General features: G+C 42.6%; 1 protein-coding gene across 1 annotated transcript in view; it reads left to right on the forward strand.

Moving 5' to 3' along the window:
* The window catches only part of TRPM1 (transient receptor potential cation channel subfamily M member 1), a 65,445-nt gene that overhangs the window by 39,545 nt on the left and 12,544 nt on the right, over positions 1–13,356 (forward strand). Inside the window, exons 18-23 of the mRNA XM_043434315.1 lie at positions 564–686; positions 1,095–1,226; positions 4,025–4,153; positions 7,089–7,340; positions 8,820–8,994; positions 11,391–11,535. Coding sequence (XP_043290250.1) covers positions 564–686; positions 1,095–1,226; positions 4,025–4,153; positions 7,089–7,340; positions 8,820–8,994; positions 11,391–11,535 — 956 coding nt within the window. The remainder of the gene's footprint in view (positions 1–563; positions 687–1,094; positions 1,227–4,024; positions 4,154–7,088; positions 7,341–8,819; positions 8,995–11,390; positions 11,536–13,356) is intronic.

Below are 13,356 nucleotides of genomic sequence, written 5' to 3' on the forward strand. Positions count from 1 at the left end.
CTTCAGAAAACCTTTGGGTTTTTTTTTCCTTTTTTGTTTTTTAATGTTTTTTATTATTGTGATAAAAGTCACATAATATAAAACACACTATTTTAGCCTTATCTAACTATACAGCTCAATGGGACTAAGTACATCCACAAATCCTTCTTTTAGGAGCACAGTCGTCTTCCAACCCTTGGCCCATATATTCACATTTACATCTAAGTTATTTCTATTTAAAATATTTTGGTCTAATTAATTAATTTTTACTTACTATATTTTACTTTAAAAAATTACCTGCTTTGAAACTCAATGTAAGATCTTTACTTTTTAAGCTAGGATTCCACATCATCCTGCTTGCTGTTCATCTTGAACAATGTGGTGGTTCACATTTCTCAGTGTCTGCAATTCTATCCATGTACAAAACCAAATAAGCCACAGACCATCAGAGCAGAGACAGACCCACTCCAGAGCTGCTTGCTTACTGAGGAATGCTGAAGCTCATCATTTAAAATTTTACCTATACTGGGAAAATTTTCAGGAGTTCTCATAACTTAAAAATCCACTTTTCTCATCATACCTAGGTTATCATGGGGATTCTTCTCCCCCCAACCATCTTGTTTTTGGACTTTCGCACCTATGATGACTTCTCCTATCAAACATCCAAGGAAAATGAGGACGGCAAAGAAAAAGAAGAGGAGAATATGGTCAGTGATGCCCCCAATCATCAACCCTCATCTTCAAAAGGGTTGCTGTTTCTCTTGCTGTGAATTTAGACACTGCAGGAATACAGAACATTTGAGGTTGAACATCATTAACGTATTTATTTGTTTTCCTTATACCTTCATTGGTGAAAGGTCTATTCAAATCTTTTACTTCTTTTTTTAAATTTATTTTTGATTGAAGGATAATTGCTTTACAGAATTTTGTTTTTTTCTGTCATTAGCCTTTGGAAAAATTCAATTATTAATAAATCACAATAATATATCAAAAGAAAAAGAATAGAGAGCATTTTTATGATCCTTGGAAGGTGCCTGTCTGTTAGCTGTGGGGCTAGGGTCCCGGGAGTTTCCCATCTGGCAGCCTGCTTGCCATGTGCTCTGCTCTGTTTTCAGGATGCGAATGCAGATGCCAGCTCCAGAAAGGGGGACGAGGAGAACGAACACAAAAAGCAACGAAGTGTCCCCATTGGGACCAAGATCTGTGAATTCTACAACGCCCCCATTGTCAAGTTCTGGTTTTACACAGTAAGGCCTCCCTTAGCATGTTTTAGATGTATGAGAATCAAGAAGAATGATTCTTCTTCTTCAAGAAAGTGCTTTTAAAGAAAATCAATGGATTTTTGAAGTGAGATTAACTCAGATCCTCAAATTATATAACATCCCTTATATGCAGAATCTAAAAAGAAATGATACAAATGAGCTTACTTACAAAACAGAAAGAGACCCACAGACTTAAAAAACAGACTTATGGTTACCAGAAGGGAAGGATGGGGGGAAGGGATAGTTAGGGAGTTTGGGATGGACATAAACACACTGCTATATTTAAAATGGATAACCAACAAGGACCTACCGTATAGCACAGGGAATTCTGCTCAATTTTACATGGCAGCCTGGATGGGAGGGGAGTTTGGAGGAGCATGGATACATGTATATGTATGGCCAAGTCCCTTTGCTGTCTACCTGAAACCATCACAACATTATTAATCAGCTACACTCCAATGTAAAATAAAAAGTTTAAAAAATCAGTGGATTAAAATGAATTATGCACATGAAGTGGGACTAACTCAGATCTTCAACTAAAATTGAACCTAGATAGATAATATTTATATACAGGAATGTGATCATTCTAGACCAAATATACCATTTCATAAAGCCAAATAATCATATTCTATTTCCTTAAGAAGAAGGATTTTTCAAATGTCTTATAGTAATACACACTTAGGAAAATACAGTTCTCGTCCAACAATGAACAAAGATGACTCATCTTGAGAGAGCATGCTGACAAATGCCATTGTTCAGAAGACTGATGGGATCACTCAAAGTGGAGTTGAATCCAGTGGAATCAAATCCTCTGATTTGAGGAACGAATCAAGGCCTCCAAACTGTGGCCACATACTCTCATCCAGCCCTATCTGTGGCCACTGTCTGGACGGCTATAGGAGGGCACTGTGCCTGGAGAAAGAATGGTCCAGTCTTACACATGCAGAAGGGTGGGAGAAGTGGGGCAAAGAGACTGGAGCAATTTGGAAGGTTCTGAAGGAAACTGCGCTGGTTGCAGGTGGTCCCAGCAGGGGTGGCGGGCACACTGTGCCTCCCGAAATCACTGCAGTCTTCGGGAGGGTCAAGACTACTCATGAAGTCCCAGGTACCAGGGCACAACCCATCTCAGGCAGATCCTGGCAGTGCAGTTCCATCAGTGACTCGGCATGAGTAGCTGATGGAAAGTGAGGAGCCAGGTCCAAGGCCATGGACAGGGTGATGGCTGTGGGTAGGCAGAAGGTGGAGGCGGAGCACTGGGGCACAGCACCCCCGGGGCTACATGGGGACCCAGGCCAGTGAGAGTCCGGACACCCAACCTCTTGGCAGCCACACCTGAAGCCACAGCTGCCACCTGTTCTTGTCAGAACCAGCTGGGGCCCAGGCAGTTCTGAGCCCAGGTCCAGAACCTGAGCTCAAGTGGATGAAGAGGGTGGGGCCAGGAGGCTGACAAGCCTTTGGTGTCGCCCCAGGGCCTCTAAATGCAGCCTGCAGATGTAGGGGAGGGGGTCCCATGCTTTTACAGCTCAGGAGATGCAGGTTCAATCCCTGAGCCGGGAAGATCCCCTGGAAAAGGAAATGGCAACCCACTCCAGTATTCTTTCCTGGAGAATCTCATGGGCAGAGGAGCCTAGAAGGCTAGAGTCCATGGGGTTGCAAAGAGTTGAACACAACTGATGTGACTGAGTACAAGGGGTTCCCAATGCAACCCAACTTTGAGAACTCTTGCTCTAATCCTCCTGCAAAGACTAGACATGGGATGCTGCCTGTATCCTGGTGAAAAACCAATCAGGAGGGGGCCATTAAAAAAAAAAAGACTGGGAATCACAGATGATCAATTGCTAGCACACACCTTACCCACACCACCAAAACTTCGGAAGGGGCCTGGACCAGAGGGGTAGGGGCTAAAGCTGAAGATTCTTCATCTTTGGAGTGAATCAACCTCACTCATCTTCAGATCACCTTCCTCAACCTCATACCTCACTCCTGTATCACCCAACTCTACATGCCTCAAAGATAGGGACCCTGTTGGGGTGCAGCACACCACAGACATATGGATGCTAATTAAGGGGCCTCAGGACCGCTGGGCGTGCCGGGCAGATGCCCCATCGTCACCCTCCCCTCTTTCGAAACTCCCATGTCCATCAGCAGTGGGAAGATTCAAGAAGGAAATTAGCAATGCAGGGAGGGGTCAGTAACATTTTCCAATTTCCAGGAATGTAGAAGGCACACCAGTATACTACTTAAAGTTTCTCTATTTATCATAATTTTGTGCAACTTCATAATTTCCCCATGAAGCTGATGTGCGTGCGTGCATACGTGTCTGATTCTTTGCGACCCTTTGGACTGTAGCCCACCAGGCTCCTCTGTCCATGGGATTTCCCAGACAGGAATGCTGGAGTGGGTTGCCATTTCCTCTTCCAGCAGATCTTCCCGAGCCAGGGATGAAACATGAGTCTCCTGCATCTCTTGCATTGGCAAGCAGATTCTTTACTGTTGAGCCATAAGGGAAGCCCCATGAAGCAGACAGTAGCAACAAATATACTTTCATTTAGAGAATGGACTTTCAGCGTGCATATTATGCTAAAGTACAAAATGCCTCCCAACCTGCCTCAAGGTTCTCTGACTGCACCTGTGATGTGAGTGGAAGGTTTCCTCTAATAGAGTCAGTGCACCTAGAAATGAAAATTTGTTTTAGAGGATGTGTCCCCCTGTAAACAGGGTTTCAGAGCTTTTCCAGGCGCTGATCCTCCCCTCAGACACTACTGTCAGTCTCTGCCTTTCAGATATCCTACCTGGGGTACCTACTGCTGTTCAACTACGTCATCCTGGTGCGGATGGAGCGCTGGCCCTGCCTCCAGGAGTGGATCGTCATCTCCTACATCCTAAGCCTGGCCTTGGAGAAAATTCGGGAGGTGACGCTGTGAAGACCTGTCCCAGCCCCACCCACCAATGACTTCAATTCAGATGTAGATCCTTTATTTACTTAAATTCTTTTTGGCCACAAGGCATGCAGGATCTTAGTTACCCAACCAGGGATTGAACCTGTGCCCCCTACAATGGCAATACAGTGTCCTAACTGCTGGATCACCAGAGAAGTCCTCAGATATTGCTTCTTATTGCAAAAATGAGTCATGTAAATTCCAAGTGCCCTGGATGTTTTCTTTCCAGGTGTCACAATCCCAAGTTGATTCTATTCCCTCGCAGATTTATATGCCTTCTGTTTCAAACTGAAACTGAACTTGGAAATCAGAACACAAAGCAGAGTAGATGGTGTTTAGTAATAAAAACAAGTCTGAGGGCCTGTAAAACCAGCAGGAATTCTGCCAGGTACCTGAGATAAACCCATGACTCCAACTTGGTATAAATTGGGGCTCCGTTTTCAGGGAGCTGAATGTAGACAGGGATATGTAGGATATGACATTTTTCTTGTAACTTAGGACTTTGAACCACTCTGTCCTAGCTGGGTCTCCCTCCATCTGAGATGGGGATTCTTGTGCAAGTGGTTTATTAAAGGAGAGCTTCCAGGAGAGCGGGGAGAAGGAGCAGGGTGGTCAGGCCAGAGAGGGGATGGGCTGAGGGAGGTGTGGCTTCAGTGGAATCTGTCCCTGGCCTCATTGGCAGGGGACTCTGAGTGTATTCAATACTGTAGAGTCTGTTCCATCTTGACCAAAGGGACCTGAGTTTCATACTCACATCAGTCAGCCAGCGGGGCCTCTGGGTAAGGTCTCCCATTGCCCAAGGGGGCAGGTAGGAGGGAACAGTGGCCCTTGTAGCAGGTGGGGGCTGGGCACCCCCACCCAGAGGAAGCCTCCAGCACCTCTGGGTAGGCTTCCAGCACATCTGCTGCAAACACAGGAAACAGGGTTTTCAACTAAGTGTTGAGAAAGGACAGACACCAGTTCATGCACAACTTATATCACGGGGACGTGAAACTCACATATCTGAGAGGGAAGCCTGTGCAGGTGGCAGAGAAAGTGTAGGCCAGATCCTTTTCTTTCTAATGTCACCTACAGGTTTCAGCTCATTATATCAGTTTATAAGAGAAAGCTTACATCCAAGGAAATGGCAACCCACTTCAGTATTCTTGCCTGGGAAATTCCATGGACAGAGGAGCCTGGCAGGCTACAGTCCATGGGGTTGCAAAGAGTTGGGCACAACTGCACGACTAAATAGCAACAATATACCCAAGAAGAAGTGAAGTTGAGATAGCACACAGCAGAATTTCGTATTCTTTCTCCCACTGATAGAGAAGCAGTATTATTTATTTTGCAATATATTTTTTGTATTGACCCTTTCACTGAACTGAAAAATTATTACTGGCAACTTCTTCCCAGGAGAGCTAATTTGATGCTGTCAGTCTGATGACAGCCCCAGATGAAAAGTGCCAAGTCTAAAACATTACAACCCATCTCCTACAACCTCTTTCTTTTCTAGCTGGGCTTCATTCAAACTCTGCATGCGACAACTGGGACTTTCAAGTGGCCTGCGTGCCACTCTAGTGCCACTGTGAGCTCACTGAGCACCAGCCCTCTGCTAAGACACTGTTCTTTACTGCACAGAGCCCACCGTCCTTGCCCACCACCCCCAGTTATAGGAAAGAGGGCAGCAGGCATAAGTCAGAGTGCATGAGTTTTTAAACTAGTGAATGCCTTCTGAGTTGGCTTATGAATAGCCACCACCCCATCCCACCCCTGGCGTCCCCAGGACCTACCAAGAAACTCCATAACTAAAGAGGCACCACCTTTAAAGCCCCCACCCTGATGCACACCATAGCTGCAGCCATGTTTGCTTTCTGTGTGCCCCTGCATGCTACTTGTTAAATATTTTCAGTTTTACTCTGAGGAGAGACATCACTTTGCCGACAAAGGTGTGTGTGTGTTAGTCACTAAGTCATGTCCAACTCTTTGTGACCCCATGGACTGTAGCCTGCCAGGTTCCCCTGTCCATGGAATTCTCCAGGCAAGCGTACTGGAGTGGGTTGCTATTCTTTTCTCCAGGGGATCTTCCCAACCCAGGGATTGAACCTGGGTCTCCTGCATTGCAGGCATATTCTTTACCCTTTGGGCCACCAGGAAAGCCTCTGAGAAAGTGTCCTCTTAAGCTGTGATAACTTTGAAAGGGTAAGATCTCAAGCAGGAGAAAATGAAGCTCAGCTTTCCCCTGACTTCTCATCTCTGAGTTACAAAGGAATCTGGGCTGATTTACCCATCCTATCCCAGTCCCTCCATCTCCTCTGGGTGGATGCCCCTCTGTGGGACCACACAGGTTTATCTCTGCTCTAGGGTTTTCCTCCTGGACTAACTCTGGAACATGGGCTCACAGGCACGTGTCCAGAGAATTGGAAAAGGGGTCAAAAGGCAGCTGCTTTCATAATGGCCAGAGGGACATAACTCAGAAGGCATTTCCTGAGAGTTTGTGAAACTAGGAATCCAAAGGAGTCTTGTGGAATTTCCCTTTCTAGATATGTTATCTGCCTAAGAAGATGAGTACTTAGAAATCTAGAGCAGGAAAGGGGACCAGATGCCCTGGAATGCTGCTGTGCTGTGCTTAGGTGCTCAGTCGGGTCCGACCCTTTGTGACCCTGTGGACTGTAGCTCACCAGTCTCTTCTGTCTGTGGGATTCTCCAGGCAAGAATACTGGAGCAGGTTGCCATGCCCTCCTCCAGGGGATCTTCCCAACCCAGGGATTGAACTCAGTTCGCCCACATTGCAGGCAGATTCTTTACCGTCTGAACCACTAGGGAAGCCCCTGGAATGCTGCTCCAGCCCTCAGTACCCAAGATTCTAAGGTGAAGCTTCCAACACCACTCTCCCTGATTTTTGTTGTTGTTTGGCATTTCTTTTCAGATCCTCATGTCAGAACCGGGTAAGCTAAGCCAGAAAATAAAAGTTTGGCTACAGGAGTACTGGAACATCACAGACCTCGTGGCCATTTCCATGTTCATGATCGGAGCCATCCTTCGCCTCCAGAAGCAACCTTACATGGGCTATGGCCGTGTGATCTACTGCGTGGACATCATCTTCTGGTATATCCGTGTCCTGGACATCTTTGGTGTCAACAAGTACCTGGGACCCTACGTGATGATGATCGGAAAGATGGTTAGTACTGATGGCCCATGAGGAACTGCAAGCACTGAGGCTGTCGGTTAGGACCTGGGGCCAGGTCTCAGGCGTGAGTCTGTGACGTTTCATTTGATCTTTCCCCAGCAATTGGTTTCTTACAGGAAATGTTCTTTGCTTTAAGCTCTTCTACATATTGATCACTTAATTAAATCCAGTTGACAAACAAGAGTTAAGGGCCTACTGTATGTATATGGATTTCTGGCAATAACCCAATGGTTAATCTCCTAACATGTTGTAGAAGCCAGAGACAAACAGTTGGGTGCAGTCACTCCCCCACTCCAACTCCAGACAGTTTTCAGATCACACGCTCTAGACTGGAGTAACCTATAACTCGGTCAGTGCTCAGTCGTGGTTGACTGCAATCCCATGGACTGTAGCCTGCCAGGCTCCTCTGTCTGTGCAATTTTCTAGGCAAGAATACTGGAGTGGGTGGCCATTTCCTTCTCCAGGGTATCTGCTCAACCCAGGGATTGAATCTGCATCTCCTGCAATCTACATCTCCTGCATTGCAGGCAGATTCTTCACTGAGTGGACACAGGCAATTCATGTGATGAGGTCAAGATAAATCCATGGCAACATTTATCCAGAAGAGGCTATAGAATATGAAACTAAGAATGAACCATTCTTACATCACTTAAAATAGTCTCAGTGCTAGGACTGGTCCCAAAAGACAGGACATCTTTCAAGCTTAGGAATAACTCTTTGTATGGCAAGTGGTTTTGAGGGAAGGGACATATAGTCTAGGTGATCCCAGTCAGGGCTCTCATCTTCAGGGATGTTCAAAATTAAGAATTACACAAGGCCAGTATTCATTGTAACCAGAGCATTACTCACTGTAACTACTCACCATTTGTATAATGAACGAATGTTAGTACATACTCTCAACTCACCAAATTGTTACCTCCTTTGACATCTCCTCTTCTTACTCCTGGGATTCCCTTACAAATTCCTGTTTTCCCATAATGTTTCCCTTTCTCTACTTGCAGTTGTAGTTACTAGAGGAATTTGTTTATGGGTAACAAGAGAGGAGGGCCTTCACTGGTGGCTCAGATGGTAGAGAAGCCGCCTGCAATGCTAGAGACCTGAGTTTGATCCCTGTGTGCTGGGAAGATCCCCTGGAGAAGGGAATGGCTACCCATTCAAGTATTCTTGCCTGGAGAATTCCATGGACAGAGAAGCCTGGTGGGGTACAGTCTATGGGGTTGCAAAGAGTCAGACATGACTGAGCAACTAACACACACACCAGAGAGAAGAAAGATTGAGAGCAGGAGATGGAAATGGCAATGTTCTAGAATAAGGTGTATGTGTTGCATGGAATTCAAGAACTAGTAGCCCATGGATGGGAGGGAGAGGGGGAAAGAAGCTTCCGCCATCCTAATTAAGCACTCATGAAGTCTCTGAGGGGAGCACACAGTAATGAACCAGGTGGACTTGGCCCATTTCCTCTCTCCTCAGATGATTGACATGCTGTATTTCGTGGTCATCATGCTAGTGGTGCTGATGAGTTTTGGAGTAGCCCGTCAAGCCATCTTGCATCCAGATGAGGAGCCTTCTTGGAAACTGGCCCGGAACATCTTCTACATGCCCTACTGGATGATCTACGGGGAGGTGTTTGCAGACCAGATAGACCGTAAGAATAGAATTCATAGTAAGATTCTCTTCCCTGCTTCCCAAGGCAGATGATCAGTTCCAAATTAATGGAAGAGCCTGTGTTAATTTGGGAGTAAAGTATTTTTTATTCTGTCATAGGCATCCAATTATTTTATGAAGAAATCAGTGCATATTATGAAATACAGATTTTTTGAGATGCCAATCTTCTACTCTGAGAACCACTCCCTGGAATTCGGAGTCTCACATCCCTTGAGCACATTCTACACATGAATGTGGTCCCAATGCCAACATCCTAATTTTTCTTCTACCTAAATCTCTTTCTGCCCTAAGATAGAGCTTGTGATGTTATTTCACTCTCTCATTTGAGAGTGAGCATGAGGATGACTAGTGCCTTGTGTCATCCTCTTCTTCAGGCCTCATAACTCCTTTTCCATATAGCTGTTCTTCTCCTCCTCACTCCTGGGGTGCTATTTTTGTACTATCAACAGTAATATGGATGTTAGCAGAGGAGATGAGCTACAATCTTACATGGATTTCTGGGGAATGCAGGCCCCAGCTCTGCCCAAGCTGAGTTGGTAGGTCACAGTGTCTCTTGTGTTGTAGGGAAGTGAAGTTCAAGTGAGCTTACATGATTTCACCTGGACAGTTACTGCATCACCAGTGAACAAGCATCTTCAGACCCATATTCATATTCACACCACATATTTTGATTTGTATATTGTGTTCTGTCAAAAAGTGCCAGGTACAGTACCATGGCTACTACTTCCAGTAGAAGCAGAAGCTTCTTTAGAATAGAAGGTTTTGAACATCCTTGAGTTGTAGGAGATGCAGGGTTGTTCAGTGTATCTTCACTAGGTGAGACTGATAACCAGTTCACACAAATGCCTTCCATCTACTGCATTTCATCATGTGATTCAGACCACATTTTTATCATGATTACCTCAGAGTCAATTAGTGGATGTGTTTGTAGCTTGGTAAACCAGAACATAAAAATCTAATTTGGTTTCAAAAGAATATTAACTTCAGAAAACATACATAAATGTGGAAAAAGTCCCTGGATCTAGACATAAGTTGTAATATTTTTAAATTAAATTGGGTAATAACAGAAAATGAAGAGGCAAACTTGAGGCTATTTTCAGTAACAGTGGGAAATGTAGATTTTCAATTCTTAATCTGATTACTTCATAGTAATTTTGCATTTATTTGTGCTGACGAGGTATTTGAGTTGGCATACAGGGGATGCTTGATTGGTCAACCTACACATTAAAATGATCATCTGTCAGTAGCCTCATGTCTTTTTCACAGTCTTTTTAACTACTGAGCTTTAGCTATTGCTTATGACATCATAAAATAAATATTCATGAAATATATATACATATATTTCCTAGAACTAATAATGTGCACAATTCTCCTAAGTAGATCACTGTTTCCAAGTGTGAATGTGTAATTCCCTTGAATACTTTGCATTTCTTGACAGCAAAACAGTTCTTATATTACTCATCATTTGTTTGACATTTCTCTCAACTATCTTATTTTCTTTTCTTCCTTCCTGTCAAAACTAAAAAAATAAAATGCTGCTATCCAATCACTCTATAGTCTACGCCATGGAAATTAATCGTAAGTTTACACATAATTGATGACTCTAGTCTATGGAATGTGTGTATTAACTAGTCTCTTCCTCAGCTAATTACCCAGAGTTGTATGCTGATTTCAAATACTTGTTTTCTGGTATCAATGTTTTTTTTTTTTTTTCAATTTTTTTTTTAAATAGGAAGTGAAAAATAAGTAGACTGTGAATTCATGGATATTACTTCATTAATGACTATTAGGATCATCCTATCTTTTTCTTCAGAAAATAAGTCCCATAGGATCAAAGTGGCATTTCCGATGAGCAGAGAGAAAAAAGATTCTTTTCCAAACAGAGCACAGAATAGTCAATTAATGAATTTGAGCCTAGAGAGGATACTTACCTCCTACCTCATAATAAAATCATTTTCAAAGTTAATGATCAAGAAGACAATGTAAGTTAATATTACATAATTAGAAGACCCAATCACTTTCAAATGGTTAACAGTAAAAAAAAGGGAAAAATCCATAAAGACAGATGTGTCTGCTTAAAGATGAAGAACACATTTTTTCATTATATATTTTCACTGTAGATTGAAAAACACAACACAGAAATGAGAAAATATTTATAAATATGACAGGTTAAGAATGACTAACTCTGAGTGCAGAAATGAGTTTCTTATCTCCTTTGTATGAGTTGATAATCTTTCACATGGAAAATTACTGCTTAGGAAATCAGAAAAAAAAATCACAGTAAAAAAGAAATAGGTCCTTTAATAGCATAGGTCAGTTATTAATCTTTTCATTCTATGTGAAAATCAAACACAAAAAGACAAACTCTCATTTCAGCTCCTTGTGGTGACAACCAGTACGATGAGGAAGGCAAGCGGCTCCCCCCTTGCATCCCGGGTGCCTGGCTCACGCCTGCCATCATGGCCTGCTACCTGCTAGTGGCCAACATCCTGCTTGTGAACCTGCTCATCGCCGTTTTCAAGTGCGTGTCTCAGCTGATGACCATGTGCTTACTGTTTACTACTTTACAGATTTTCAGTCTAATCTCAGAAACCTCCGAGGCTGCCTGGGGTTTACATGGAATCCACTAGGGCTTTCAAATGCGTACAAATTTTTTTTTTTTGCAGTCTTTTTTGTTCAACCACAATCAGACTTCCTAAATAAAGTGTTCCTAAATAAATTTATGTGTTCCTAAATAAAGAGTTGACACCTAAATATATTTAAATTCAACCTTAGTTTGTATTTTAACACTTTGGCATGAATTTTAATCTAATGAAAGTATTTCCTCAGATGAAAGTCTCTTGAGATAGAAAGATTTATCAAGTTGAGTCTTGAATTCATGATCAGAGGCACAAAAGCAAAGCTAATTTTATAGGCTGTGGCAATCACTGGACACTAACCTAAGCAAACTCCAGAAGATAGTGGAGGACAGGGAAGCCTGGCATGCTGCAGTCCATGGGGTCACAAAGAGTCAGACATGACTTAGCCAATGAAAAATCATGACAATTACTGTACTATTTATTACATGAAATATTTTTCTTATTATTTACTGAATAGAAGATAAAGTGACCTAGGGAAGAAATGGCTTAAAATTCACAGTCCAGTTTTCTTGTAAAATTTGCCCCTCTTGGCATGATGCATTGAGGATGTGACCATGTTTAATAAATGTTGAAAAAAACTATTTTAACTTCTAAGATGAAAAATATGAGAGAAAAATCCCTCACAGAAATAGACTCTCAGAGCTGACCCACTCCAGTATTCTTGCCTGGAGAATCCCAGGGATGGAGGAGCCTGGTGGGCTGCCATCTATGGGGTCACACAGAGTCGGACACGACTGAAGTGACTCAGCAGCAGCAGCAGCAGAGCTGACCAAGGCACTGGAGAGAATATGGTTACACTCCTGACTTGACAGATGAGAAAATGAAGGTTTGACAGAGGTTAACTGGCTTTTCTAAGGACCCCGTGCAGACCACATACTTGATCAGGATTCCAACAATTCTAGGCTTATTGCCTTCTGCTGGAAGCTAAAAGAAGACAAAGATTGTACCAACCTAATATCCAAAATATCCAAAATAATGTACCTTCAATCAAAGTGTTCAATAATTAATGAACTCAGTTCCAAAAAACTGTAGTCAACTAGTTTTATGACTGAATTGAAAGTTTAAATACTTCAAAATGCTTAGCTGAATGGCTCATATCTTTAACTATATGAAATAAAATGGCCTGAGCAGTCAGTAGACTATGGTGTGGTTTTTCAAGAAAGTAGGGGATAACAATCTTCATTCTTAATTATTTATACATGGCCCTTCAATGTAGACAAGCCACACTGATAGACAAACCAAAAGACAAGTCATCTAGAAGTCAGCCCTAATTTCCAGAATGGAACCCAAAGGCCATTTTATTGCATATTTTCAATTCAGTGTGAGTAACTCTAATTCTGGGAAATTACAATCAAAAGTAATACAGCTGCTTTACAACTTCGTGTTATGTCCTGCTGTACAGCAGTGTGAGTCAGCTACATGTATACACAACATTGTAAAGCAGTTATACTCCAATTTAAAAAATTAAAAATTAAAATAATTATTCTAGTGCTAAAAAAAGTAATACAACTTTGCAAATAGGTTCCTCGGTACCATTTTTATAGATCCTACATATATGCATAAGTACACAGTATTTGTTTTTCTTCCTGACTTATTTCATTCTGTATGACACACTCTAGGTTCAATATGATTATATGTATGACTTTTGTTTATTATATGACTATATGGTTATATTATGCGACTGTTGTCACAATAAAAAATTT

This window comes from Cervus canadensis, chromosome 17 (genome assembly GCF_019320065.1).
Source record: "Cervus canadensis isolate Bull #8, Minnesota chromosome 17, ASM1932006v1, whole genome shotgun sequence".
Lineage (NCBI taxonomy): Eukaryota > Metazoa > Chordata > Mammalia > Artiodactyla > Cervidae > Cervus > Cervus canadensis.